This window comes from Acinonyx jubatus, chromosome B2 (assembly GCF_027475565.1).
Source record: "Acinonyx jubatus isolate Ajub_Pintada_27869175 chromosome B2, VMU_Ajub_asm_v1.0, whole genome shotgun sequence".
Lineage (NCBI taxonomy): Eukaryota > Metazoa > Chordata > Mammalia > Carnivora > Felidae > Acinonyx > Acinonyx jubatus.
Window position 1 is genome coordinate 29,644,657 of NC_069385.1, and position 27,796 is coordinate 29,672,452.

General features: G+C 36.8%; 1 protein-coding gene across 7 annotated transcripts in view; it reads left to right on the top strand.

Annotated features, from left to right (window-relative positions):
• Positions 1–27,796, top strand: part of AHI1 (Abelson helper integration site 1) — a 203,081-nt gene that overhangs the window by 128,612 nt on the left and 46,673 nt on the right. For 6 of the 7 annotated variants that reach the window (XR_008298323.1, XM_027056817.2, XM_027056819.2 and 3 more), the window contains one exon: positions 26,035–26,197. The exons of the other annotated variant lie outside the window; for it this stretch is intronic. Coding sequence is in view for 5 of the 6 variants with exons in the window: in XM_027056817.2 (XP_026912618.2) it covers positions 26,035–26,197 (163 nt within the window). In the remaining variant the exon portion in view is untranslated. The remainder of the gene's footprint in view (positions 1–26,034; positions 26,198–27,796) is intronic. 7 annotated transcript variants of the gene reach the window in all.

Consider the following 27,796-nt stretch of genomic DNA (forward strand, 5'->3'; position numbering starts at 1 on the left):
TCTCTTTCAGCCCCCCTGCTCATGCGCACATGGTGCGCGCAGTCTCGCTCAAAACAAACATTTTTTTTTTTTTTGCCAGGATCTACAAGAGGTTTATTTTTTTAATTTAATTTTTTATTTTTTAAAATTTTCATCCAAATTAGCTGCAGCAGTGATTTCAGGAGTAGATTCCTTTACCCATTTAGCCCATCTCCCCTCCCACAACCCCTCCAGTAACCCTCAGTTTGTTCTCCATATTTATGAGTCTCTTCTGTTTTGTCCCCCTCCCTGTTTTTATATTATTTTTTGTTGCCCTTCCTTCTGTTCATCTGTTTGGTCTCTTAAAGTCCTCATATGAGTGAAGTCATATGATTTTTGTCTTTCTGTGACTAATTTCACTTATCATAATACCCTCCAGTTCCAGCCACGTAGTTGCAAATGGCAAGATTTCATTCTTTTTGATTGCCGAGTAATACTCCATTGTATATATATACCACATCTTCTTTATCCATGCATCCATAGATGGACATTTGGGCTCTTTCCATACTTTGGCTATTGTTGATGGTGCTGCTATAAACATGGGGGTGCATGTGTCCCTTCGAAACAGTACACCTGTATCCCGTGGATAAATGCCTAGTAGTGCCATTGCTGGGTCATAGGGTAGTTCTATTTTTAGTTTTTTGAGGAACCTCCGTACCGTTTTCCAGAGTGGCTGCACCAGCTTGCATTGCCACCAACAATGCAAAAGAGATCCTCTTTCTCCGCATCCTCGCCAACATCTGTCGTTGCCTGAGTTGTTAATGTTAGCCATTCTGTCAGGTGTAAGGTGGTATCTCATTGTGGTTTTGATTTGTATTTCCCTGGTGATGAGTGATGTTGAGCATTTTTTCATGTGTCTGTTGGCCATCTGGATGTCTTCCTCGGAGAAGTGTCTATCATGTCTTTTGCCCATTTCTTCACTGAATTATTTGTTTTTTGGGTGTTGAGTTTGATAAGTTCTTTATAGATTTTGGATACTAACCTTTTATCTGATATGTCATTTGCAAATATCTTGTCCCATTCTGTCGGTTGCCTTTTAGTTTTGCAGATTGTTTCCTTCACTGTGCAGAAGTTTTTTATTTATTTTGATGAGGTCACAATAGTTCATTTTTGCTTTTGTTTCCCTTGCCTCTGGAGACGTGTTGAGTAAGAAGTTGCTGCAGCCAAGATCAAAGACGTTTTTGCCTGCTTTCTCCTCAAGGATTTTGATGGCTTTCTGTCTTACATTGAGGTCTTTCATCCACTTTGAGTTTATTTTTGTGTATGGTGTGAGAAAGTGGTCCAGGTTCATTCTTCTGCATGTCACTGTCCAGTTTTCCCAGCACCACTTGCTGAAGAGACTGTCTTTATTCCATTGGGTATTCTTTCCTGCTTTGTCAAAGATTAGTTTGACAATGGGACCATTTCTGGGTTCTCTATTCTGTTCCATTGATCTGAGTGTCTGTTCTTGTGCCAGTACCATACTGTCTTGATGATTACAACTTTATAGTATAGCTTGAAGCCTGGGAAAAACAAACTTTTTAAAAAATTATTTATTAATGTTTATTGTGAACATTAATGATATACATGTATTGAATACTTACGGTGTTACCAGTGTTTCTTTATATCTACTCTCTCTCCATCTGTATAATTCTCAGGTAGGTATCATTATTCCCACTTTATAAATTAGGAAACTGAGGCACTGAAAAGTGAAGAGGTTCATCCAGCATCACTGATAGTAAATACAGAGCCAGGAAAGTCTTTTCCTTGTTAACATGTTACCGAGAAGCCTCAGAGTTTTTGCACCAAGACTTTTCAATAGACTACAATATTTCTTAATAATGGGATATTGTGATAACAAGTGTTGAGGCATTTCTGGTCTCTACACATTTGTACTTATTTAGCATCAACATATGAGAAAGATGTGTCACTGAGAAAGACAAAATCCTTTTACTTGTGGATACATTGTTTCCTGATAAGCAAAAACTGGTTCTACCTTGTAAGCATTGTGTTTTCATTAATTGCCCAAGTTTGTGCTTTACTACAAATAGTATCTTGGCTTCTAGACCATGGTAGACCAAATCAGGTTCTCTTTCTTTTTTTTTATTTTTTTAAGTTTATTTACTTATTTATTTTGAGAGAGAGAAAGTGCACGGGAGGGGCAGAGAGAGAGGAAGAGAGAAAGAATCCCAAGCAGGGTCCACAGGTCAGTGAGGAGCCCAGGGTGGGGCTCAGACTCACAAAACGCAAGATTATGATCTGAGCCAAAATCGAGAGATGGACGCTTATCTGACTGAGCCACCCAGGCGCCCCAGATTCCTCTTCTGTAAATGCAGCTCTTAAGATGCTGGGAGCATCTATTTTATCTTGACCGTCTCTTTTTTAGGTTAAGTATACCCATTTTCTTCTATTCATCTTACTCTATGCTGATTCCATTCCAGTTTGTTTACATTCTTTGGAAAACTGATATCCAGCAGTGAACTTAAATATTCCAATTGCAGTGAAAAATATAGTGATTACCATTGGTTTCTGTAATCTGGATATTGTGTTTGATATTGAATTGTGACCTACCATAACTCCTTAAAGTTTTAAGCTTGTGCTGTCAAAACGTATTTCCCATTATTTACAGATCTGTGCCTCAGCATCCTCTTATCTAGAATGGAGTTAATAATAGTACCTTCCTCATTAGTGTTGTTCTGTTGTTTTAGGTACTGAGTACAGTGTCCAGCACACAATGATCTTTCAGATATTAGCTTAATACCATTTAACCCTAAGTGTATAGTTATTCATCCTTGTTGAATTTCATCAATTCATTTTGGGCTCAGTATCCAGCCTGTGAAAATTCTTTTGAATTCTGAATTTTTTTCTCAGGTATGATAATAGCTCTTCCCCAAACTCTTTAACACTGACAGATTTAATAATACCACTTACTAATTGTGTTTATTCAAAACATTAGAAAAATATTGAACAGTGAACAAAATAAAAATAACTATTTATATATGGGCAATTTTGTTAGGGGGATGTTATGATTTCAAAGAAATTTCAGTGTTAATTGCATTATGTGCTTTAGCAAAGCATTTACTTGCCTGTCATTTAAAATAAGATTTGGTAAAAATAAATTGAATGAATGAATGAATGAATGAATGAATAAATTAAATAAATAAATAAATAAATAAATAAATAAATAAATCAAACAAGATTTGGTGATTACTTGAAATTTTCCTTACAATCAGTGTAAAATTTGGTTCTTTAAGGAAGTGTTAATATAGTCCATTGCAGAAACCAAAACTTGCCTCAATCATGCCATCACATGAAGGAAGCAATCATTTAGAAAAGAAAAAACTCCACGTTCATCATCCCTGAATATTAGTTTCCATTTTGGGAGAAATGTAATCAAAAGTCCTCCAACTAGTGCTCTGTTTTTCCTGCCTAGATGGACATGTGGCATCTGGCACTATTAATGTTCCACAGATCCATTTTTTTGTCTTGGTAAAAACATGCATGTTCCTCTTCCTGGATGCTCTTTACGCTGCCATTATCTCAGGATCCCCAGAGATCCGTCTTTGGCAGAAATAGCACAGCATTCAGTAATGCAGACACCTCCTGGTATAACCGCATAATTGGGTCACAGATTGGTTTGATGCATAAAGATTAAGTGAGATAAATCCCTGGAGGAAATGAAACTTCTTGTTCTGTGTTTTGAATGAAACTTCATGAAGTTTTCTTGTCTCACCATAGCTCTGCCTGGTGTGATATTTTATGGCAACATTAGCCGACTTCTCTGAGGGCCTTTTCTGGATTCAGAGCTTATTTGCCAAGCCTAGAAATAAAATTTTGTTTTTTGGAAATGGAGTTGGTGTTAGTAGATCTGTTTGGTTTAGAAAATATGGCCATGTTCATAGGTGTGGGTATTCTACAGAAATATTTTGCTATAAAACACCATTGCTCTATGATACCTTGAATAACTTTAGGGGTTATATAGTAATTATACCTAACATTTATTAGGCGCTTACTGTTTGTCAAGCACTGTGCCAAGTGTTATTTCATTTGAATAAGTTGTTTCATTTGAATATCATAACAGTTGTATAAAATAAAAATGTCACTATTATCATCGTTTGCCAGTGAGGGAACTGAGACACAAAAGGTCTTTAAGCTTCTTCTAGAAATATTTAAATTGAATATGTTAATGAATTATGGTAGATGAACCAAAAATATTAACTCCCTTAAAAGCAGAATCAGCTAATGTGAATAAACCATTACATTCTAATGTTACTCAGTGGCACAAGGCAGATTCTGTGGAAATTGGGAACAGTTCTGGTAATGTTGACAGCAGTTAGCACTTATAAAAACAATTTATGGTTTTAAGAGCCTGGCTTTATACTGTATATTGTCTCCTCTGATCTTTGTGTCATCACTGTAACTTGTAACAAGATTGGGCGGAGGTGGTCATGAAGGGCAGCTAAGCACTACAGGAAAGGCTGACCACAGTAACAGCTAAAAAGGGCCATGAGGCCCTGGATTTGAGGGGGGGGGGGTGTACAACCAAATACAATTCTTCCCTCCTAATAAATCTAACATGGAAGTTATCTAAGAAAGCCAATTGCAAAAAATATTTTGGAAAATATCCCATCTACCCACCAAGAAGTTTTAATCAGATACGATTTGAGGTTAGTGGATAGAGTCTTAGTAGATTTCCTGGAAATAATTCAATTTTAATAGCAGTGGGTGAGTTAAAGTCATATAAGTGGCAGAGAGTAATCTGGATGTGAGAAGGGGATCTTGGGGTTTAGTGGGAAGAAAGGGGCCCAGAAGCTGTGGTTTATCGAGTGCACTGGCATAGTCACCTGTGACCTTGAGAAAGGAAATTACAAACACCTGCTGCACTTCAAACTATGCTACCCACATGCCACAGACAGCTGTTTGAAGAAGTGGAGTGAAGGAATGAGAAGGTAATTGTGACTATTACCCAAGAATGAGGTGATTGGGCTTATCCCTTCTTCCCTGGGACTTACTTGCAAAGCTCACTGTGTACACACAAGTTTCAGTTGATATGGAATGATTCCTCAGTGGTCATTTCTGGTCTTACTCTTTACTTTCTCCATTCTAATAGAAAAATCTTTATAATACGTACTTAGGCTGTTAACAGTTGTTAACTCAAAGAACCTAATTATTTTATTGAGTACAGCTCAATAAAATTCCTATCTTCCCCAGGACTTTCATTGGGACTTTAATTTTCTGTCCCTGGTGCTACCAGCTGTTTAGTTTTTACCAAAAATCCTTGGTAATATACATATTAAGCTTACTTATCTCTCTTAGGTCTCACGTGCATTTTTTTCTCTTCTATTATATTTCCACAGTCTAACCTCTCTTATTCATTTCCAAAGCCAGAATCAAGCCTCTCCCCTCTGTCGTGAAGAACTATGGTTTCCACCTCTATATTTTTGCTTGTTATCTGTTGTTTTATTCATCATAACCAGCTTCACCTCCCATAACCACAATTTCTATGCTCTCTTTTTATTTTTATTTATTTTTAATTTTTTTAATGTTTACTTGTTTTTGAGAGGGAGAGAGAGAGACAGAGCACAGAGGGGCAGAGGGGAAAAGAATCACAGAATGCGAAGCATGTCCAGGCTCTGAGCTGTCAGCACTGAGCCCAATGCGGGGCTCCAGCTCACAGACCGCGAGGTCATGACCTGAGCCGAAGTCAGACACTTAACTGACTGAGCCCACCCAGGCACCCCTAAGATCACAGATTTATTTGGGTATAATTCACATAGCATAAAATTTACCCTGTTAAAGTCTATAATTCAGTGGGGTTAAGTATACTCACAGGGTCTTACAACCATCACCACTCTCCAATTTTGAAATGTATTTGTTACCTCAAAAAGAAATCCTATGCTCATTAGTAATCACCCCCATTGCTTCCTTCTCTCTCTAGCCTCTGGCAAATACTAATCTACTTTCTGTCTATGTATTTGCCTATTCTTGACATTTTATATAAATGCAGTCATATCACTTATGACTTATTGTGTCTGACTTCTTTCACTTAGCATGATTTCAGAGTTCATCCATGTTGTAGCATGCATTAGAATTGCATTCCTTTTTATGGCTGAATAATATTCTATTATATGGATATACCGCTCTTTATCCATTAATCTATCGACCGTTTTGGGGTTGCTTCCATTTTTAGCTATTATAAACATTCAAGTGCAGGTCTTTGTATGAACATGTTTTCAGTTCTCTCGGACATATATTTAGCAGTGGAATTGCTGTGTCATATGGTAACTCTATGTTTAACATTTTTGGGGAGCTGCCCAAGTGTTCTCCAAAGTGTCTAAACCTTTAAAATCCCACCAGCCATGTACAAGGGTTTAAATTTCCCCACATCCTCACTAACACTTGTTACTGTCCTTTTTATTATATCCATTGTAGTGGTTGAGTAGTATCTTCTGACTTTGATTTGTGTTTCCTTAGTGACTAATGATAGAGCATCTTTTGAATTGATGTAAGTGTATCGTCTCTGGAAAAGTCTATTCAAATCCTTTGCCTATTTCCTAATTGGCAAATTGCAATTATATTTTACTATATTATAAATTAGAAGTATTTTTAAGTGAATATATGTTATGTATATGTATATGTATATATTGGATTAAAAGCTTATTGTGCCAAATGTAGAAATGAATTGTTTTTAGAAATCGAGTTAAAGTTAGCAACTCTATATTTAATTTGAAAAATAGGACCACATTTATACCCTTGGGCATCCTACAGAAGTACTTTCTTACAAAATCCCTCTGTGATAACTCAAAGAACTTTAGGAGTTAAATAATAATAGTTCTACCTAACACTTACTGAGTAGTTACCACGAGCCAGGCATATGATGTATAAATGTAAACACATTATATAAACATCAATTGCATATTATATAAATTATATATAAATATAAACATGATGTAAATATATTTGTATTACTTATGTCTAATTAGGTTTATTTTTTTATTATTGACTTTAAGAGTTTTTTTTATATATTCTGGATACAAGTCTTTTACCAAGTATATGATTTTAGATATTTCTTGCATTCTTTAGGTTGTCTTTTTCTTGTGTCCTTTGAATCACAATATTTTTTAAAAATTTTTATAAAGTCCATTTATCTACTCTCTGCTTTAGTCACTTGTGCTTTTGATGTCATATCTAAGAAACCACTGTCTGATCCAGGGTCACAAAGAATGACTCCAGTTTTCTTATACATCTAGTTCTACCTTTAGTTCTGGAATCTGTTTTGAGTTAATTTTTGCATATAGTGTGATTTAGGAATGCAACTTTACTTTTTTGGCATGTGGGTTATCCAGTTTTAGCAGCACCATTTATTGAAAAGACTAGTCCTTTGGCATGCCTGGGTGGCTCAGTCGGTTAAGCCTCTGACTTCGGTTCAGGCCATGATCTAATGGTTTGTGAGGTCAGGCGTCATTTCAGGCTCACTGCTGTCAGCGTGGAGCCCACTTCGGATCCTCTGTCCCCTTCTCTCTCTCAAAAAATAAAATAAACATTTAAAAAAAAGAAAGAAAAGACTATTCCTGGGCACCTGGATGGTTCAATAGGTTAAACTTCAGACTCTTGATTTCGTCTCAGGTCTTGATCTCACAATCATGAGACTGGGCTCCAGGCTGGGCATGGAACCTGCTTAAGATTCTCTTTCTCTGGCCTTCCCTCGCTCACACACTCTCTCTCAGAAAAACTTAAAAAGAGAAGAAGAAAAAAAAAAAAGAATATTCCTCTCCCATTTAATGGTCTTGGCACCCTCGTCAAAAATCTCTTGACCATGAATGCAAGGACTTATATCTCTGCTCTTTGATTGTATACTTTTGTTCCATATGCCTGTCTTAAATCAGTAATCTACTGTTTTAATTACTATAACTTTGTAGTAAGTTTTAAAATCAGGGCATGTCCTCTGACTTTATTCTTCTTCTAGATTGTTTTGGCAATACTAGGTTTATTGTGTACAGTCATCTTCTCAGTTTCTATAAATTTTTTGATAGGGATTTTATTGAATCTGTAGATCAAAATTGAAGAGTATTTTAATCTTACTAGTATTAAGTCTTCCAATCTAGTAACATGGATCTTTCAGTTTATTTAAATACTTTTTAATTTCTTAATGGTTATTTTTGAGGGAGACAGAGCATGGGCAGGGGAGAGGCAGAAAGAGAGGAGGACAGAGGATCCAAAGTGGGCTCTGCTCTGACTGCAGGGAGCCCAATGTGGGTCTCAAACTCACAAACCCACGAACCGTGAGATCAGGACCTGAGCCAAAGTTGGACGCTTAACCAACTGAGGCACCCAGGTGCCCCAGATAGTCTTTAACTTCTTCCAGTGGTATTTTGTGGCTTTCAGCATAAAATTCTTAGACTTCTATTTGAAGTACTTCATTCTTTTTGATGCTGTTGCAAATGGAATTGGTTTTATATTCAGATTATTCATTCCTAGGCTTATATCATAGCAATATACTTGATTTTTTTATATTGATCTTGTATTCTGCAACCTTGCTGAATTTATTGTTCTAAAAGATGTTGGGGGGAGCGGATTATAGATTCCTTGAGATTATCTATATGAGATCATGTCATCTGCTAATACAGAAAGTTTTACTTCTTCCTTTTCCATCTGAATGCCTTTTTATTCCTTGCCTAATTATTCTAGCTAGCATCTCCGGTGCAGTGTTGAAGTGGCAAGAGTGGATATCTTTGTGTTATTCTTAATCTTTGGGGGGAAGCTTTCAGTCTTTGACCATTAAGTGTGTTGTAAGTAGTGTGTTTTTTGCACATAGCCTTTATCAGGTTGAGGAAGTTTTCTTGTGTTCTTAATTTGTTGAGTGTTTTATCAGGGAAGGCTGTTGGACTTTGTTAAATGCTTTTCCAGTATCTATTGAGATAATTGTGTGGGTTTTGTCCTTAACACTATTAATAAGGTCTTTTACATTGACTGATTTTCATGTTAAACAGACCTGTCATTCCTAGGATAAATTTCATTTGGTCATGGTATATAATACTTTTTACATGTGGATTCTGTTCACTGGTATTTTATTCATGCTTTTACATAAATATTCATAAGAGATCTTAGTCTGTAGTTTTCTTGTCTAGTTTTGGGATCACAGTAATACTGTCTCTATAGAATGAGTTGGAAAGTGTTGATTTCTCTTTTATTTTTTTGTGGAAGTTTGCAAAAGTTTGATGTTATTTTGTTTTTAAACATTTGGTACAATTCACCAATGATACATACTGTTTGGGGGCTTTTCTTTGTGGGAAGTTTTTTGATTGCTACTTTAGTCTCTTTACCCTTACAGGTCTATTCAGATTTTCTTTTTCTTCTTCAGTCAATGTTGTGTCTTTATAGGAATTTATTCCTTTCATCTAGGCTATTTAATTTGTTAGCATACACAGTTGATAATAGCACTCCCTTAGGATCCTTTTTATTTATCTAAGGCTAGTACTGCTATCTCCTCTTTCATATTTGATTTTATTATTTTGAATGTTACCTCCAACCCATGGTGAACCTAGTTAAAGTTTTGTTAATTTTCTTGGTCTTTCAAAGAACTAATTTTAGATTTATTAATTTTCTTTTTTCTTTTTTCCATTTGTTATTTCATTTACTTCCATGCTAGTGTTTATATTATTCCCTTCCTTCTATTTATTCTGCGTTTAGTTTTATTTTTTTTAAATATAAGATTAGCTGTTGATTTAATATCTCTTTTCTCAACAAAAGCATTTATAGCTACAAAATTTCCTCAGATCACTGCTTTTGCTGCATTCATAGATTTTTGGCACATTATGTTTACCTTTTCATGTATCTTTTCCTAATTTCTTTGGTGATGTCTTTTTGACCCATTGGTTTTTTTTTTTTTTTAATTTTTTTTTTCAACATTTATTTATTTTTGGGACAGAGAGAGACAGAGCATGAACGGGGGAGGGGCAGAGAGAGAGGGAGGCACAGAATCGGAAACAGGCTCCAGGCTCTGAGCCATCCGCCCAGAGCCTGACGCGGGGCTCGAACTCACAGACCGCAAGATCGTGACCTGGCTGAAGTCGGACGCTTAACCGACTGCGCCACCCAGGCGCCCCTGACCCATTGGTTATTAAGAAGTGTGTTGTTTGATTTCCACACATCTGTGAATTTCCCAAATTGTTCCTGTAACTGATTTCTATTTTCATTTCATTGTGGTTATAGAACATACTTTCTATTATTTCAGGGTTTTTTTGGTAAAGGCTAGGGGCGCCTGGGTGGCTTAGCCGGTTAAGCATCCAACTTCAGCTCAGGTCATGATCTCACTGTTTGTGAGTTCAAGCCCTGCATTGGGCTCTGTGCTGACAGCTCAAAGCCTGGAGCCTGCTTTGGGTTCGTATCTCCCTCTCTCTCTGCTCCTCCCCTGCTCGTGCTCTGTCTCTCTGTCTCTCTCTCAAAAAAATGAAAAAAAATTAAAAACTTAAAAAAAAAATAATAAAGGCTTATTTTGGGGTGTAGCATATTGTCTATCCTAGAGAATGTTCTGTGTGCTCATAAGAAAAATAAGTACTCTGCTTTTGTTGGGTGCAGCATTCTATAAATGTCTGTTAGATCTAATTGGTTTGTAGTTTTGATCAAGTCATCTGTTTCTGGGTTGACACTGGGCCTAATTCTATTCACTATTAAAAGTGGGGTATTGAAGTCTCCAGCTTCAGTTGTTGTTGAACTATTTCATCTTTTAGTTCTATCAGTTTTGCCTCATGTACTTAGAGGCTATAGGAGGTGCATACATATTTATACTTATGTCTTTCTGATTCACTTTTTATCATTAAAATATTCTTGTCTCTACTGACAGTTTTTGTTTTAAATTCTATTTTGTCTGATATCAGAGATCTGATATGCAGCTCTCTTTTGTTTGTGTGGTGTATTTTTTTCATACCCTTTTTTTTTTGTCTTTAAACCTAAAATATTTCTCTGATAGCATACAGTTGAATCATTAATTTCCATTCTGATAATCTCTATTTTCTGTTTGGAGCATTTAATTTATTTACCTTTAAAGTAATTATTGATGAGGTAGAATTAAGTCTACGATGTGGTTTTCTTTATGTCTGACATATCTTTTTGTTCCTTTATTCCTTTATTGCTCACTGTTTTGGGTTAAATTAATATTCTTTACTATACAATTTTAATTCCCTTTTTCTTTTTATATATATATTCTGTGAGTTGTTTTCTTAGCGGTTACACTGAGAAGTACAGTTAACGTTTTGACTTAAAACAATGTAGTTTGGATTAAATTAGCTTCATTTAAGTAGTATGTAAAAACTTTACTATAATACAGCTCTTTATCTTTTTGTCTCCTTTGTGCTACTATTATATAGATTCCATCTTTATACACTGTAAACTCATCAACACATTTTTGTAATTATTTCCTTAAGAAGTTGTCTTTTAAATCAAATGGAGAAGTTACAAAAAAAAACCAGTCTTTTTATATTTACCTATGTAGTTACTTTTTTGCTGCTCTTTATTTCTTCATGTAGATTTGCGTTACTGTTAAATGACTTTTTGTTTCAAAGAAGAACCTCCATTAGTTTTTCTTGAAGAGTGGATCTGCTAGTAATGATCTCTATTATCATTTTTTTGGGAATATGTTAATTGCTGCATATTGAATAGTTTTGCTGCATATTGAATGATAGGCAGAGTCTTTGAACACAAAATGTTGAAAACATATTCCTACTAACTTTTGATTTCCAAGTTTTCTGATGAGAAGTCTGTTAGTCTTATTGAGAATCCTTTCTACGTGATGTGTTTTTCTGTTGCTACTTTCAAGATTCTTGTCTTTGGTTTCAACGATTTGATTATGATATTCCTAGATCTGGAGCTTTTTGAGTTTATCCTGTTGGGGTTTGTTTAGCTTCTTGGATGTACAGATTAATGTTTTTCATCAAAATTGGGGACGTTAGGGCCATTATGTATTCAAATATTTTTTCTCCCTTTTCTCTCCTTCTGTGACTCCTGTTATGCATATGATAGTACAGTTGGTGGTATCCCGTAGATCTCTGAGGCTCTGACATTTTTCTTCTTTTTTCTTTCTGTTCCTCAAACTAGATAATTCCAAAATACTTATCTTAGAAGTTCACGGACTCTTTCCCCTACTAGTTCAAATTTCTTGAGCCCCTCTAGTTAATATTGTGCTTTTCAACTCCAGAATTTTTATTTTATTAATAATTTCTATTTTTCAATGACATTTTATTTTCTTATTTTTAAAATTTTTTAATGTTTATTTATTTATTTTTAAGAGAGAGACAGAGACAGAGTACAAGCATGGGAGGGGAAGAGAGAGAGGGAGACACAGAATCTGAAGCAGTCTCCAGGCTCTGAGCTGTCGGCACAGAGCCCAATGCAGGGCTTGAACTCAGACCAGGAAATCATGACCTGAGCCGAAGTCAGACACTTAACCAACTGAGCTACCCAGGTGCCCCCATTGACATTTTCTGTTTGCTGTAATTCTTACACTTTCTTTCTGTCTATATAGATATAGATATAGATATAGATATGTAATATATTTATTTTATATGTGTATATGGATGTAATGTATATATATGTATATGTAATATATATGTATGTATATGTGTATATGTATGTTATATATACTATATTTATTTTATATGTGTGTATATGTATGTATCTTTATTTTATATATGTGTATGTATGTCTTTATTATATATCTATCTTTATAAACATATGTATATGTATATATACATATCTTTACATACATACATAAACATATATGTATGTGTATATATATACATATGTACATACTTACATATGTACATACATATACATACATACATGCATGCATACATACATAAACATATATGTATGTGTGTATATATATATATTAAATCTAATGTCTATTCCTCAGGGATAGTTTCTCTTAACTTCTTTGATTCCTGTGTAGAGTTATACTTTACTGTCTCTTTATATTTATCATAATTTTTGGTTGATAACTGGACATTTGAAATGATATAAATTGGCAGACCTGGAAATTAGATTCTCTATACCCACTCCGCATGATTTGTCATTTTTTGTTATTGTTACTATTTTAGTTGGTGACTTTCCTGAGGTAATTATATAAAGTCTATATTTTTTTGGTTTTTTGATCACTGAAATGTCTGTTTGGTTAGCTTAGTAGTCAACTAATGGTTGGACAGAAATTGCCTTAAATGCCTGGAACCAAGTTCTGCACCCTTTTCCAAGGGGCTCTGTGTGTGTTGGGACTTATTTTCATTGCTTCAATATGCTGTGTATAACTCTGTCTTAGTTAGATTTTACTTTCTGTTTGCATGAGAGGTCAACCAGAGATGAAAATTAGAGCCTTCTCTGGTCTTTCTTAGGCATACACACAGCCCTGCACATGTGCATGGCCTTCTAGATTTCCAGGAATATGTGGGAGCTTTTCAGAGTATCCTGTAGACATATCATTTCCCAGTGTTGCCTTTTAATTTTTGGCCAGCCCCTTACTTTTCCTAACTCATATCATCATCTGAGTTGCCACTGATGGTTTTTGATAAATATCCTCAGGATACAGCTGTTCACACTTCTGGCTCTGAGTCACATCAAATAAAGATGAGCCCAGAGAATGGAACTTTACAGACTTTTCAGGGGCTGCCATATAGGTCATATAATGACCCTTCTCTGGATATAGGGCTTTGGAGGCACTCTGAACCCATTTTGCCCTATCTGGTGACTGCTAGCCTCATGGTTTTCAGTTACCATTGTTGTGAGTCTGTTTTTGAGGCTGCCATAGAGCTGGTAAGAGAGTGATGGGAACAGGACAGGTTAAAATTCCTCAAAGTTTGCAGTTTTTGCCAAGATTCAACTGTGTGTGTGTGTGTGTGTGTGTGAGAGAGAGAGAGAGAGAGAGAGAGAGAGAGAGAGAGAGGGAGAATACATGCTTTTTGAATTGTTGCAACCCTTTGGCTAATTTTCATACTTATTAAAAAGTTGGTTTTGACCATTTTTGCCAGTGTGCTTGCCTTTATGGAAGAGCCGGTTTTCATTACTCCCCTGTTCCAAAAGTGCTTCCCCTTTACTCATTTGTTCTAAAGTTAAAATTTTCCACTTCCATCTTAAAAATTCCATTTGCTGATTCATATTTTTCTATTTGAAATGGTAAGTTTCATGTTCCTTAAGTGTGTACATCTCCATACATAACACAGTTAAAATTATATACTAACATGGGGACATTTTCCATTAAGCCTTTTCATCATCTTCCTGTTATTCTTCTTCCCCACCAAACCACATGTTCACATGCATGTACATGAGCTTTTTCTGGCATATTTGGATTGACATTAGAATTGGAAATAGGGAAGCGTCGTGTTTAAATAAGATGAGCAGTGAATTATTGATGTGTAGCTATCAGCAACCTAAAAAGCTTTTCTTTACATTTAAACTTATTACCCAAGATCCTTTTGCAAAGTTTTTCCTAATTAACTCTGCCTGTGGCATTTCAGTAATTCCCTCCACCCTTAAATATAAAGTGCAGTGATCAGATGGGTACATATGTTAATATACATAAAAAGCTGTGACCTTGCCTAGTGATGGTTTCCCACATAACTTCCCAGTTTGGTGTCATCCATTAATTGTGAATAAGAAGCTAATATGAAGAAAATGCTTTGATGATCTTCTTTAGGTGCCTTCTTTAATAGAAATGCCAAGTGTTTAATACCCTCCTTTCAGCATATTCTTAAGGAAAGTCACAGTCAATGAACCAAGCAGCTTCATATTTACTTGGTTCCATGAAGGCCTCTAACTTCAAAATTAAATCTGTAAATTTAGTGACTAAAAGCATAGGCTTAGGAGAAAAGCAGACCTGTATGCACAGATACACACACACATGCGCACGCACACACACAGAGAATATACTTGTATACTCTTTGTGCTTAGCACATCCCTGGCATATAGTAAACATTAAATAAATGGTAGATACATATATTTCTAGATATAACTACACGAATACACACATACCTGTAGCATCACAAATTATTAAATACCAGTAGATGTATATTGATGCTGAGAAAAGACTCAAACAGATTCATACACTTGTTTTAGAATTAGTAAATGTAAAATCTTGGTTGATTAAAACTAAAACATCTAAATGAGATGTGTTTATATAAAATATCTCATAAAACAGATTATTGTAAATTTATTAACTTCTTCTAAACTTTAAAAATAAAGATTTTTTAGTGTACAGTATTTGAAACTATATTTTTCTTAATTTTATGCTAAGCATTTTCAGGTCAAGAACTGTAGGCTGCATTTCTCTGTATTTCCTATACTGTGTCTATGGCCTTCTATATAGCACACACTTGAGATACTTATTACATGAATGAGATCTTAATTCATCTTTTTAGAAATTGTTTATAATCTGTTAATAAATTTAACACATGTTTTTAGGAGTGCTTTTTTTTTATTTTTTTTTTAACGTTTATTTATTTTTGCGACAGAGAGAGCATGAACAGGGGAGGGGCAGAGAGAGAGGGAGACACAGAATCTGAAACAGGCTCCAGGCTCTGAGCTGTCAGCACAGAGCCCGACGCGGGGCTCGAACTTACGGAGCGTGAGATCAAGGAGTGCTTTTAAGTAGATCTCAAAAGTTTCTGTAATAGATTGTCTTGAAATATTAAGGACTACAACTGTTTGCACTTAGAATTGGTGCTCAGGAAATCCTGAAGATGCCATTAAGCACCAAAAAGAGATTTAAATTTCATTCTCAAAAGACTTGTCTTCAGACCTTATGTTATTTTTAAGTAACAGGTGTTTTATGACTACTATGCATACTTAAGCACAGAGGCATAAACCTGTACCTCACTCTAAAAGAAAACAATGGAAATTATTGCTTATTTCGACATTGGAGTCCCTACTAAGTGCCTTTTCAAGTTTAGAGAGGGTTTTTCCAAAGTAGTTTTACAGCAATACAGGTCTGTCTGAAGACCCTTTTATAACTTATTTATCTATTTATGTTTATTTTTAAGTTCTTTAACATTTATGTAGTTATGTACTTTTGAAATTTTTTTACTACCTCTCACAACCCTATGGCTATGGAAAGACCTGGCTAGGTAAGTATCATCTACAGGTAGGTAAAACCAGGTAATAAATACAATACAGTTAAAAAGAATATTCATTGATCATAAGGGATATATTTCTATGTATAATCTCTATGAATTTCTGCTTTAAACTATAGAGTTTAAAATTTATAACTGCTAAAACTGTGTTTATAAATTGTGAGTAATGTGTTATTTGCAAATTCTTGAATTTATTCTTGTTTAAATATATTGTTTGCATCTAGCTCTTAATAATTTTTTATTTACTCATAGCTTATGGTTTATTATAAGAATTTAAAGAAATTTATTATACTTTCAGGAGTAATTCATAACTTAGGGAACCTGGGTGGCTCAGTTAAGCATCCAGCTCTTGATTTCAGCTCAGGTCATGATCTCACAGTTTGTGGGTTCCAGCCCCACATCAGGCTCTGTGCTGACAGCATGGAGCCTGCTTCAGATTCTCTCTCTCCCTCTCTCTCTCTGCCCCCCCCCCCACCCCCGCTCATGCACATGTGCGCACTCTCTCTCTCTCAAAAGAAATTAAAAAAAAAAAGAAATTCATAAATAATTATTTTAGAATTTAATATGAGCACACACCCTGGTACTGTGTATTAGCAACTTAAAAATAGATACACAGAAGAGTAACTTGTACAAGTATTACAAGTAGCCCTTTTTCTGAAAAGGCCTACCAGACCAAAAACAATAAAATATCCAGTAAAACAGAAGCTCTCTGGGGCGCCTGGGTGGCTCAGTCCGTTAAGCATCAGACTTTAGCTCAGGTCATGATCTCTTGGTTTGTGGGTTCAAGCCCCACATCAGGTCCTGTGCTGACAGCTCAGAACCTGGAGCCTGTTTCAGATTCTGTGTCTCCACCTCTCTCTGCCTCTGGTCCACTTGCACTCTCTGTCTCAAAAATAAACAAACATTTAAAAAAAATTAAAAAACAAAACAAAAACAGAAGCTCTCTTAGAGCAGGGATTGTTGTCTGTATTGTTCACTGCTATCTCCCCAGCCTGTCAGAATAGCTCAGGCACGGTAGGTACCTCATAATTGTTGCTCAATGAACAGATTCTGTTTTTCAGTTCTGCTTGTTGTCCTGTTTTAAAGATCTCACTAATCCTTAAGAGGTTGTAGGGAAACTGAAGGAATGTTTGCCCTGACTCCTGGTTGCAGTTTGATCATGTGCTTATTGATAAAATAACGGAGTAGATGTTAAATTACTCAGATCTAGAGCTAGTCAGCATTTCAGTGAGACAAGAGGAAAACTAAGCAAGATAAGTAAAACTAATAGGAAAGGAAGAACAGGTTTACTTTTTCTTTTTTTAAAGTTTTGCCAGTAACACTTTGTTACAAGATTTGACTTTATATTTTATGCTTCTTACCCATTCAGTTGCATACTTTATATGTGCAAAAAAGAAGTGTGCATGTTTTATAAAGTAGATCATTGAAATAAAATACTAACTAAACTTTTAAGTATGTTAGAGTCACCTGGAAGGCTTGTTAAAACACAGATTGTTGGGCCCATCCCCAGAATAAATGATTTTAGTTGCTCTGGAATGGGGTCTAAGAATTTGCATTTTTAACAAATTTCCAGGTAATGTTGCTGCTGCTGGTCTGGAGAGCACACCATAAAAACCCTAATTTAAATCAATGATTCATAATTCTCTTTTTGCTATCCCTTCCAAGAAAGAAAAATTACACTGCCATTTTTCTTCGCTAACAACAACAACAAAATCTGTACTCCAGTCTATAAAATAGCCTGCATCATTCTCTTGATTTTTTTAGGAGATAACCAATAAAAGGTTACATCTGAGCTCCTTCTCAAATGAAGCACTCATGATTCAGTGTAACAAAATGTGTGAATTACGATTTCTAACAGGAAAAGTTTTAAGTGATACCAATCATCAAATAAAATGAGTGGCTTTATGTGTGAAGTCCAAAGGTCAAGTCATTCCTATTTGTCAAAGAAGTAGTAATTTCTAAATGGTAATTCAGAAGAAATGCTGTATTGTTGTTGTTCTTTATTCAGTACCAGGAGGCTTTTCCGGTGTGGTGTTGTAGCAGTTAAACAAGCTTTTCCAATTTATGGATGATCACAAATAATATAGCTACACTATTATCCAACAAATTACTATTTTGAATTTACCTTGAAATTTGTGAATGTTATTTTTTTGGAATAGTTTCTTGAGTACATGTTATGATAGAATTTTGAAAGCTCAAGGGCATACCACATAGCATCTGGTCCAGACCTGTTCATTTACAGCCATCCAGTCTGAGTGTTTTATGGTACATTTCAGCCTTGGAGGCCCAAACAGGACTGGTAACTAAACATGTTAATTCCTAGTTTGGTATTCTTTCCATTACCCTACTTACTTTACCAGAAGATATTTGGAATTTAGTATTTTCAAATATTTGTTTGATAAAGTGTTTAAGGTTCACATATACTAACATTATATAGCAGGATAGGAACAGATAGTTTGTCTGGCACAGAGACAATAAACTTTGTGCAATTATTTACTTTTTTTAATCTCTGTTTTCTTAATTTATTATTATCCAGATAAGATCAGTTAAAAATAATAGGACCTTGGTTTCTTTTTTTATAAACATCTGTGGGGTATCTTACATAGTACTTACGGAAATAATCATAAGAGACCATATATCTTCCTACCACATGATGCTTTTTATTCCTGTATGCTTTTTATTCCTCTCATGAAATAAAATACAGTCCCAGTGTCACTTAGTAAAGTAGTCATTGGAATATTCAGTAATGTATTTCTGTGCGATTTAGAATTTTTTGTTAAATTTGCTCTTTTTTTCTATTTTAGTAATAAAGACCAAATATTCTGTAATTGACATCATTGAGGAATGAGACTGTCTTAAATCTTATTTTACTTGTTAAATGGTTGCTGGGGGCAGTGGGTGGGCATAGCCATGGCAGGAAAGGGGGGCCCACCCAGAGGCTGATGCTCAAGGGCATGGCGGTTGGCAAGACATACCTACTCATGAACTGTGCCACCGACGCATTCCTGGAGGAGTGGTGCCCACCATCTTCAGTGCAGAGCACCCCATCCTGAGACTCTGTGATACAGCAGAACAGGAAGATAGTCATCAGACAGGAACACTATGGTCATCTGAGGCCTGTATCTTATGCAGTGCGTGATGTCTTCCTTACATGCTTCTCTGTGACCTTATTTCGAAATGTGAAAGAGGAGTGGGCATCAGAACTTAGAGAACACACACTAAATGTGCCTCATTTGGTAGGAACTCAGACTGATCTTCAAGGTGAGCCCCAAAACTTTAGCAAAACTGAATATGAAAGAAAATCTTGTTTATATATAGAACAAGGACAGAAACTAGCAAGAGACAGGGGCCACCATGTGGAAAGTTCAACTTTAACCCAGAGGGATTGAAGACAGTGTTTGATGAGGCTGTTGTAGCCATTATAATTCCAGAGAAAAACACTGTGCGAAAAAAAAAAAAAAAGGATCAGGATATATAAACTGCTCTTTGATTACATGAGAAGTTTCTTCATTGGCCAAGGAAACAGTTTCTTTCTCTCAGAAAGCATTTGAAATACTACAGCTGTACCCAGACTTCTTATAACTTCTTGTAAAAAAAAAAAAAAAAGCAGTTTACAGCTTGAGAGAAGAGGGTGGGGGAACCCTGTTTCCAATTCTACAAAATTAAGAATGTTTCCTCAATGTCCAAGAAGCAGAAAACAGCATTTGAAACACAATCTATTATAAATATTTCAGCTGGAAGGTACAGTCTCTCAGGGGTTTGCTGTTTTAAAAAGCTACAGACCCATCATGTTGTAACTACATAAAACCCAGTACATTTACACGTAAATGGAACTGCCTGGCTGAGACATACTCATTTCTGCTCAGTCCTTATGGAGTCTGCAGAAAGAAGTATCTTCTCCCTTTGCTCCAGTTAATTGTTCTTGCATGTAAGTTGCTGTACCAGTATATCCAGAGTGATAAACCCAAGGCCAGCCACGTAGCCAGAGCTCACTTTAAGCATCTCCTGTATACATGAGGACAAAATATGTAAAATCAAAAAAGAACAATGTTTTATCATTTGAAACACAAGTGTAACCTGAATATATCTATATTAAAGCTTAATGCACTTTCTTAAAGAATGCCAAATGTGTAATAAAGTCGTAAGTGCATTTACCTTGAGCACTAAAACTGTACACATTTTAGTTGATGTGCCTTAAATTGTAACAAGGCTTCTGGCAAAAAAAAATAATAAACCTGAGATGTTACTTTTCGTTTCACTTTATGTTAATTGGTCATAATCCTGCCAATAACCATAAGGAGGGCTTTTAATACGTGTTTGGCTGAGGGGTGCCTGGGTGGCTCATTTGGTTAAGCATCTGACTTTGGTTCAGGCCATGATCTCATGGTTTGTAAGTTCAAGCCCTGCATTGGACTCTGCACTGACAGTACGGAGCCTGTTTGGGATTCTCTTTCTCTCCTTCTCTCTACCTTTCCCCAACTCGCTCTCACTCTCTCTCTCAAAATAAATGAACTTTTTAAAATAAGTCTTTGGCTGAGTACTAATGTGTCTGTGCTTGGGGTAAAACTCCATACATAAGGAAAGGACCGTCAGAAATTAGCTACACAACAGAATGGGAACAATTCACATTCCTGACAGCCATAATGGCAAAACCTCCTGAAGTGTGGGGCATCGAGGAAAATTAGCAGGAAGCAGTGGGGATTATTGAGCCCTAGACCAAAATCCTCATGAATCTGTTCTAACAAACCTGAAAAGGGTCAAAACTAATCTCAATGACTACACACCAGTAAAAGATCCAATTCTCTTTAAGGGAATACAAGAAAATCCAGCATTCACCAAAGTAAAATTCACATGTATTAGTTCCCTAGGGCTGTAGTAACAAATTACCACAAACACAGTGTGGCTTAAAACAACGAAAGTTTATTCTTTTACTGTTTCTAGAGGCCAGGAGTCTGAAATCAAGTTAAGCAAGGAGAAAGCGGAGGGAATGTGGTAGGATTCAGGTCCACCTTGTCTGCAGCCTGGCACAAAGAAGTTCCTGATGATTGTAGACCCAGCTGAAGCGGTCCTAAAGGAGAAAGTACTCACGTTTATGAGTTTATTCAACATAACTTTGCTTGTTGAATGACTTGGGGCCATTATTAATATTGATTTTTAGATTATATTATAATTGAAGTTGCAAGAAACATCTGCTGCTCAGCAATACTGGTTAATGTTCCCTCCGTACACTGGTTTCAAGAGCCACTGAGAACTCTTCAGAGACAACTACAATAAAAATTTCTCAGAAGGTAATACGAAGAGGAATTCACCTCAATGTCTTACAACAGCCTGGCAGACCCTGCTTACCAAGAAATAGTCTCTGACGAGCACTGCTTTGAAGACTAAAAAAGGAATGTCAGGAAAAAAATAAATAAAAGCTTACCCTGGCACTCCCATCATGACTGCACCCAAGTAGTTTGGCCAGTTTGAAAAGAAGGAACTCTGTTTCAAGTATGTGAATTACAGACAAAATGTGATCGAGTGAACTTCGTTTAAAAAAAAAAATCTCATTTCCCAGACCTGCCATTACCAACATGGGCACATGAATGAATTTTTTAAACTTCTTTTGCAGAAATATTTCATAACTGCTCTGTCAGCTCAAAGATACTGCTGAGGGTGTTGTGTCGTTCCTACATGCTCAAGCACTGTGTGCTAAGCAGTGGTGCGTTATAGAAGACACTCGTCACAAGAATGGTCGAGACAATTCCTATGACAAGACCTACCAAAATAAAGAGGAAAGTAGACACGGTGTTAAGTTAAAAGAAACCTCCTGATGGGATTGTGTCTCTCAACTTTTTTATGGAGCTTTACGCTACCCTAAAATAGTGAGATAATAACAAAATGTAATTGGAGATGGGGGAGACAATTGACGCAGAATCCACTGCAAATTTTAAAAAGCAGAGAAGTTTTTTGTGTATACGAAGATGCTCAGAAGAGAGTAAGTGATCCTCAGATGAGAAGATGACATACTGGATAAAAACACCCCCTGTAGTGTAAGCAGACTATATAGATTAGATAGCAGAATATAAGCCGTGTGGCTTTAGTCCCGTACCTTCAGTACGATGAAGGAACGGCCGTAACTCCACTGCCAGGATGTGGACTGTTGGCATGTGCAGCACACGGATTCCTCACTGTATAGTGGTTTTTCGCTTAAATGTCAGTAATGGTATGATGGTGACATGCGCCAAAGACGGTTTCTTTGCTTTGAGGGATGTAGCCTCCCTAATGATGTTGGTGATGGAGTTTGGTGACGAGGCCATCGTTTCTACACCAGGAGATAAAATAATGGTGTTGAACACCGTACTGTAAGCTGGTAAGGCTCTAAAATGGGTAGAATTAAGGTGTTGTCCAGTTGCGGTGCCATGGCAGGTAGTAGTGAGTGATTCATCTGACACCATCAGGTTGTAGAACTGGGTCAATCTGCCAGGACTGCCGTAACAAAGTACCAATAAACTAAGGGCTTAAAAATTTTTTGCTCACAGTTCTAGAAATTGCAAGTCCAGAATCAAGTAGCCAGCTGGGTTGGTTTCTCCTGAGACCTCCCTCCTTGACTTGCAGACAGCTGCTTTCTCACTGTGTCCTCATATGTCCTTTTTCTCTGTGCATGCATGTTCCTGCTGTTTCTTTCTCTTTTTTTTATAAGGACAGCAGTCCTTTTGGATTAGGGCCCCACCCATATGACTTTATTTAACCTTAATTGCCTCCATAAGGCCCTATCTCCAAATACAGTCACATGGTAATTAGGGCTCCAACCTATGAATTTGGGGGGCATACAGTTCAGTCCATAACAGGGTCAAAGAGGGTGGAACATAACTTACAAAGACTGGAGGGCTGTGTAACACTAGTGTTCTATAGGGGCACCTGAGTGGCTCAGCCGGTTGGGCATCAGACTCTTAATTTAGGCTCAGGTCATGATTTCCCAGTCATGGGATCAAGCCCCACATTGGACTCTGCACTGACAGCCAGAACCTGCTTGGAATTCTCCCTTTCTCACCCTCTCCCTCTCTGTCTCTGTCTCTCTCTCTCAAGATAAATAAACATTAAAAAAAACAGTGTGCAATATTTGTGTAAGGAGGATAATCAGTGGATACTTTAACAGGCAAGTTGAAATGTAGGATCTTAGAGGTCTTTTGGACCCCTGTACCTCTGAAGAGACTCTTATCAAATACCATAGTGGAGAATTCAGGAAAGGTTTTCTGGCTCTAGGTTGATGGATTCCAGATTGTCAGTAATCCACCCAAGGACCCATGCCTGATACGGGACTTTATAAATGATTCTCTTGCCTGAGCCAAATCGCTCCTGCCCTTCTTCCGAGCAGCCAGCTCTGGCTCCTGATAAATAAGCACACACCAACCTCATCCTTCCATAAGATTCACCCACATTGTGCTGTGTTGGTGCACCAGTGCCAGGGTGAGGAGCCCACTGTTTTCTGCGGCTGGAAATCAGGTGTCGTGAAAGAGCAGGCCTGCAGGTGACCCAGGTCTTGATTCTCTCTGCAGAGCCAGCCACTTACATGGTGCCGCCCAGAACAGTGTCTGCTCTTTCCTGAGGTTTGGGGAACTCTGTCCCTCGTCCCTTCTTCTCTCTGCTACTTCCTCGTGTGTTTGATTCCAGACAAAGACGTCCTATAAATGTATTTAGTTTTGGACAAAAAAAAAAAAAAGTAACTCCTTATAGTTTAGACAAGCTACTAAAGTTCTCGGTACATAAAATCCCTCAGTTATAAAATTGAAATGAGAATTCATACCATCACAGGATTGTCTAAGAACGTACATAAGCAGCTAGAATTGTACCTAGACCGTGGCAGGCATTCAGAACATTTTTATTAGCTTTCTTCTTCTGTGACAGTGCCAGCTAGAAGAATAAAGGAGAAAAGGTTTGGAGAAGACAGAAGGAAGGAAGAGTTAAAAGTTCCACTTTTACAGGACGCCTGGGTGGCTCAGTTGGTTAAGCTTCTGGCCTCGGCTCAGGTCGTGATCTCACGGTCTGTGAGTTCGAGCCCTGCGTGGGGCTCTGTGCTGACAGCTCGGAGCCTGGAGCTTGCTTTGGATTCTGTGTCTCCCTCTCTGTCTGCCCCTCCCCTGCTCTCTCTCTCTCTCTCTCTCTCTCAAAAATAAATAAACATTAAAAAAAAATTTTTAAGTTCCACTTTTACATAAATAGTTTGGCATCAGTACACTAAAAGTTATAAAAGATTTGTAAACTTGAAACCACATCCTGTATAGCATATTGTTTATTACAGACTGTGCTAAGCAGTACAATAGGAATGGCATTTGTACCATTTGAATTAAATTATTTTTACTGCCCTTATACCATATAGCGACAGCAGGTAAGTCCACTTTTATCCATTAAAATATCCTGGTTAATGTGTTAATAAATATTGTAAACTAAAAGGCACCACAAGGAGATTTGTAAACTGTTACGGAATCTCCTGCTTAAAACCCTTCTCTTTTCCCATGGCCTCTATTATGAGCATGAGCTCCTACAACGTGCATGATCTAGCCCCTACTTGTCCCTCTACCCTCTTTCCCCCACCTGGCTAGTTAGGCTCTTGCTGCTAATTCAGGCTCCCACCATATTGAACATTTTGGGTTTCTCTTCCCTGGACTCACACAAGCAATACAGTCTGCCCAAGACATGCTTTCTGTCTCTTCACCTGGTTAATTCCTGATTATCCTTTATTCTCCTGGAGAGCCAAAATGAGGTAGCTCTTCTAGAAAGGGTCCTATTTATTATTATATATTTACCCCCTAGCCTAGTAGCAGGCGCATTAGGATTTCAGTAAACACTTGTTAAGTGAATGAATCAGTACGTAACCTAAATGCACAAAGGATTGTAATGATAATTTTCCATTACATATATAGTTGTATAACCTGTTAATTTTCAGATGCCATTTAAGTAGGAAAAGAAGTAGTTTCTTCTTTAGTATACATATTATGTTCTGTGTTATACAATGCATGACATATAAAATGGATTGAGGTCTGCCTCATCCTTATAACTGCTCTGAGGGATTTGTTAAATTTCTGTGCAAGCCATTCATTTTTTTTATTTTTAATTTATTTTATTTTTTTAATTTATTTATTATTAATTTATTTATTTATTTATTTAATTTATTATTTATTAATTTAAATTATTTATTATTAATTATTTATTAATTTAAATTTAATTTTAATTTATTTTATTATATTTAATTTATTTATTTTATTTTATTATTTTTAAAAATAAAAAGATCGAATACAGTGACTACCATACAGTATAGGAAAGAGTATTCTTGTAGAAAGACTTTTCTTCTTAAATTTGTATCTGGTGAAAATAACTTTATTAAGAGTATTTTTAATCAAAAGACTTAGTTTGATATAAAATACCAAAAAAGCATGTGTTCATGGGAAAATATATTTTTAAAAGAGACATTAATAGTGATCAAGTGATCACAATGAAGTTATGTAATCAGGCTGTTTCATTACGTTTTGCTGTTTGTAAAATTGTTGACGTTCTGAGGAATTTTTTTTCAGTTACATCTGCTTAGTACAGAGCATGGGATCCAAAGGGAGTATAAGACAGTTCTAAGGGAGTGAATGGTGTGTGAGCCTTCTTTTTATTTGCTTCACAAGTAATTCACTTAAAAAAAAATTAACATCTGCTATTTTGAAGCTAATCTTAGTGTATTGAATGCTCTTAACCATTTCTCAATCCCGCAGTCTTTTATCTTGCTTCTCCTGCTGTGTTCCCACCACCCCTGATCCCATTAGCAAACCTTGAGACAGCCTCAGACTTACCAAAGTACTGCTTTGGTTTCAGCTGCTCTTCTGCAAGAGGAAGTGAATGTTGGGGGTTTTCTCTGTGGTACAGTTGTGATAAAGCTGTGGTGGTCTTATCTCTCTCGTAGGTAGTGGCTCTTTATGACTACACAGCAAATCGATCAGATGAACTAAGCATCCATCGCGGAGACATTATCCGAGTGTTTTTCAAAGATAATGAGGACTGGTGGTATGGCAGCAGAGGAAAGGGACAGGAGGGTTATTTCCCAGCTAATCATGTGGCTAGTGAAAGTAAGTTTTATGCTCCCTTCCTGGCTTACTAATATGGTATAACTGATAGTCCAAGATTTTATCATCTGCTACCCTTTACTCTCTAACTTTTGCATATGTTTACCAATGGGTATTGCTTTTCATTCTCATGATGCAAAAAATAAAAATAAAAAGGTGGCACTGATGCACTAGAAAGCTACTACATTCTGAGATTGGAACATTTCCTTCATGGACTTAGCCCAGGGGACCTGCCTCTCTAGCTACCAACATTCTTCAGCCCTACGTGCCGGCCACCCGCTTCATGCACTCATGTCAGCTCATCTCTTGCCGCAGTGACTTCTCACTTGACAGGCCCTGTGAGAACCAGTCTCTTTTTTACTCTGTATACCTCAGTCCTGGCTGGTACCTGCTAGAACGGAACCACATCAGGTTGTTTCATTCTCGGGTGAATTAAATCCCCATTTGTGAGAGGCAAAGGAAATGAGCTGGAGAAGAAGTTCTAAATAGGAGTTTGTGAGAGCTGTAGATGTCCTAGCAGGCATTGGAGAGGTACAAATAGAACTAATACAGAGAGTCTGAAGATAAAACAGTTTAAATACTGAAGAAAGGAGAGAAGTGGAGCAGTGCTTCTTGAGAAGAATGCTTCTTATCAGCAGTTCACTGGATGGTTTGGTGCAAAAGCACAATACTCAGGGGTCAGGAAAACTGACTTTTAATCCTTGCTTGACAGCTAATATCAATATGCCTCAGTTTCCTCCTATAAAATGAGGAAGTTCAGCTCCGTCACCTGTAAGCTTCCTTCCAGAAACACTAAAATTGTATAGTTCTGGTTTAAAATGTAGTACAGGCAGCCTTGAGAGCACACTTTTTTGAATCATTATTGTTAAGTCCTTTGTTTCTGCAAAAAAGAAAATATTATAAGTAACAGTTTGACTTTCAGGCTAGTCTGCAAAACCCCATTTAACCCAAACTGGCTGAACAAAATACTATTGATTCCTAATGTAAGTTCTGAATTTTGAGAGCAAAAGAGATGAAGGAAAAGAGGAAGAATCGTTTCTTCCATGAGAACTGGGTGCTAGGCTAGGCGCAGATGAATTTACTTCTCTTTCACCCCCTCTCATTACCGTGTCTGCACCCTGGTACTTCCCAGGGCCCCCTTCCCCAGTCTCCAGAGCTCCTGGTCTCTGCAGCTCTTTCCCTCAGCTAATCTGCTGCTTTCAGCAAAGTCCTCCCCTCAAAAGTGCGAAGTGTCTCAAAAATTACCCACTTCTCTCCCTCATAACAAATTCTTAATTTCCTCCATGCCACTGTTGTAATTCTTCTCTGAGCAATAAATGATTGATAGCTCTTAAAGCTGCTTTTAATATTCAAAAGAGGATGCACAGTGGAGAAAAATTAAGAGTGCGGAAAGAAGAAATTTTGGGACAGGTTAATTCCCAGTCACTTTCATAAACTCAGTACTTGTAACTTGCAGATCGGTTCAGATGTCCCGTTCTTCCTTCCCTTTCCCAGTGATGGCTGTCCCTCTAGATCAACAGCCCCAGTTTGGCAGGAGTAACTCCCATTTTCAAGTCAAGAGAGCTGCTGGCTCAATGACGGTCACTCTGCAGTATGTCTGTA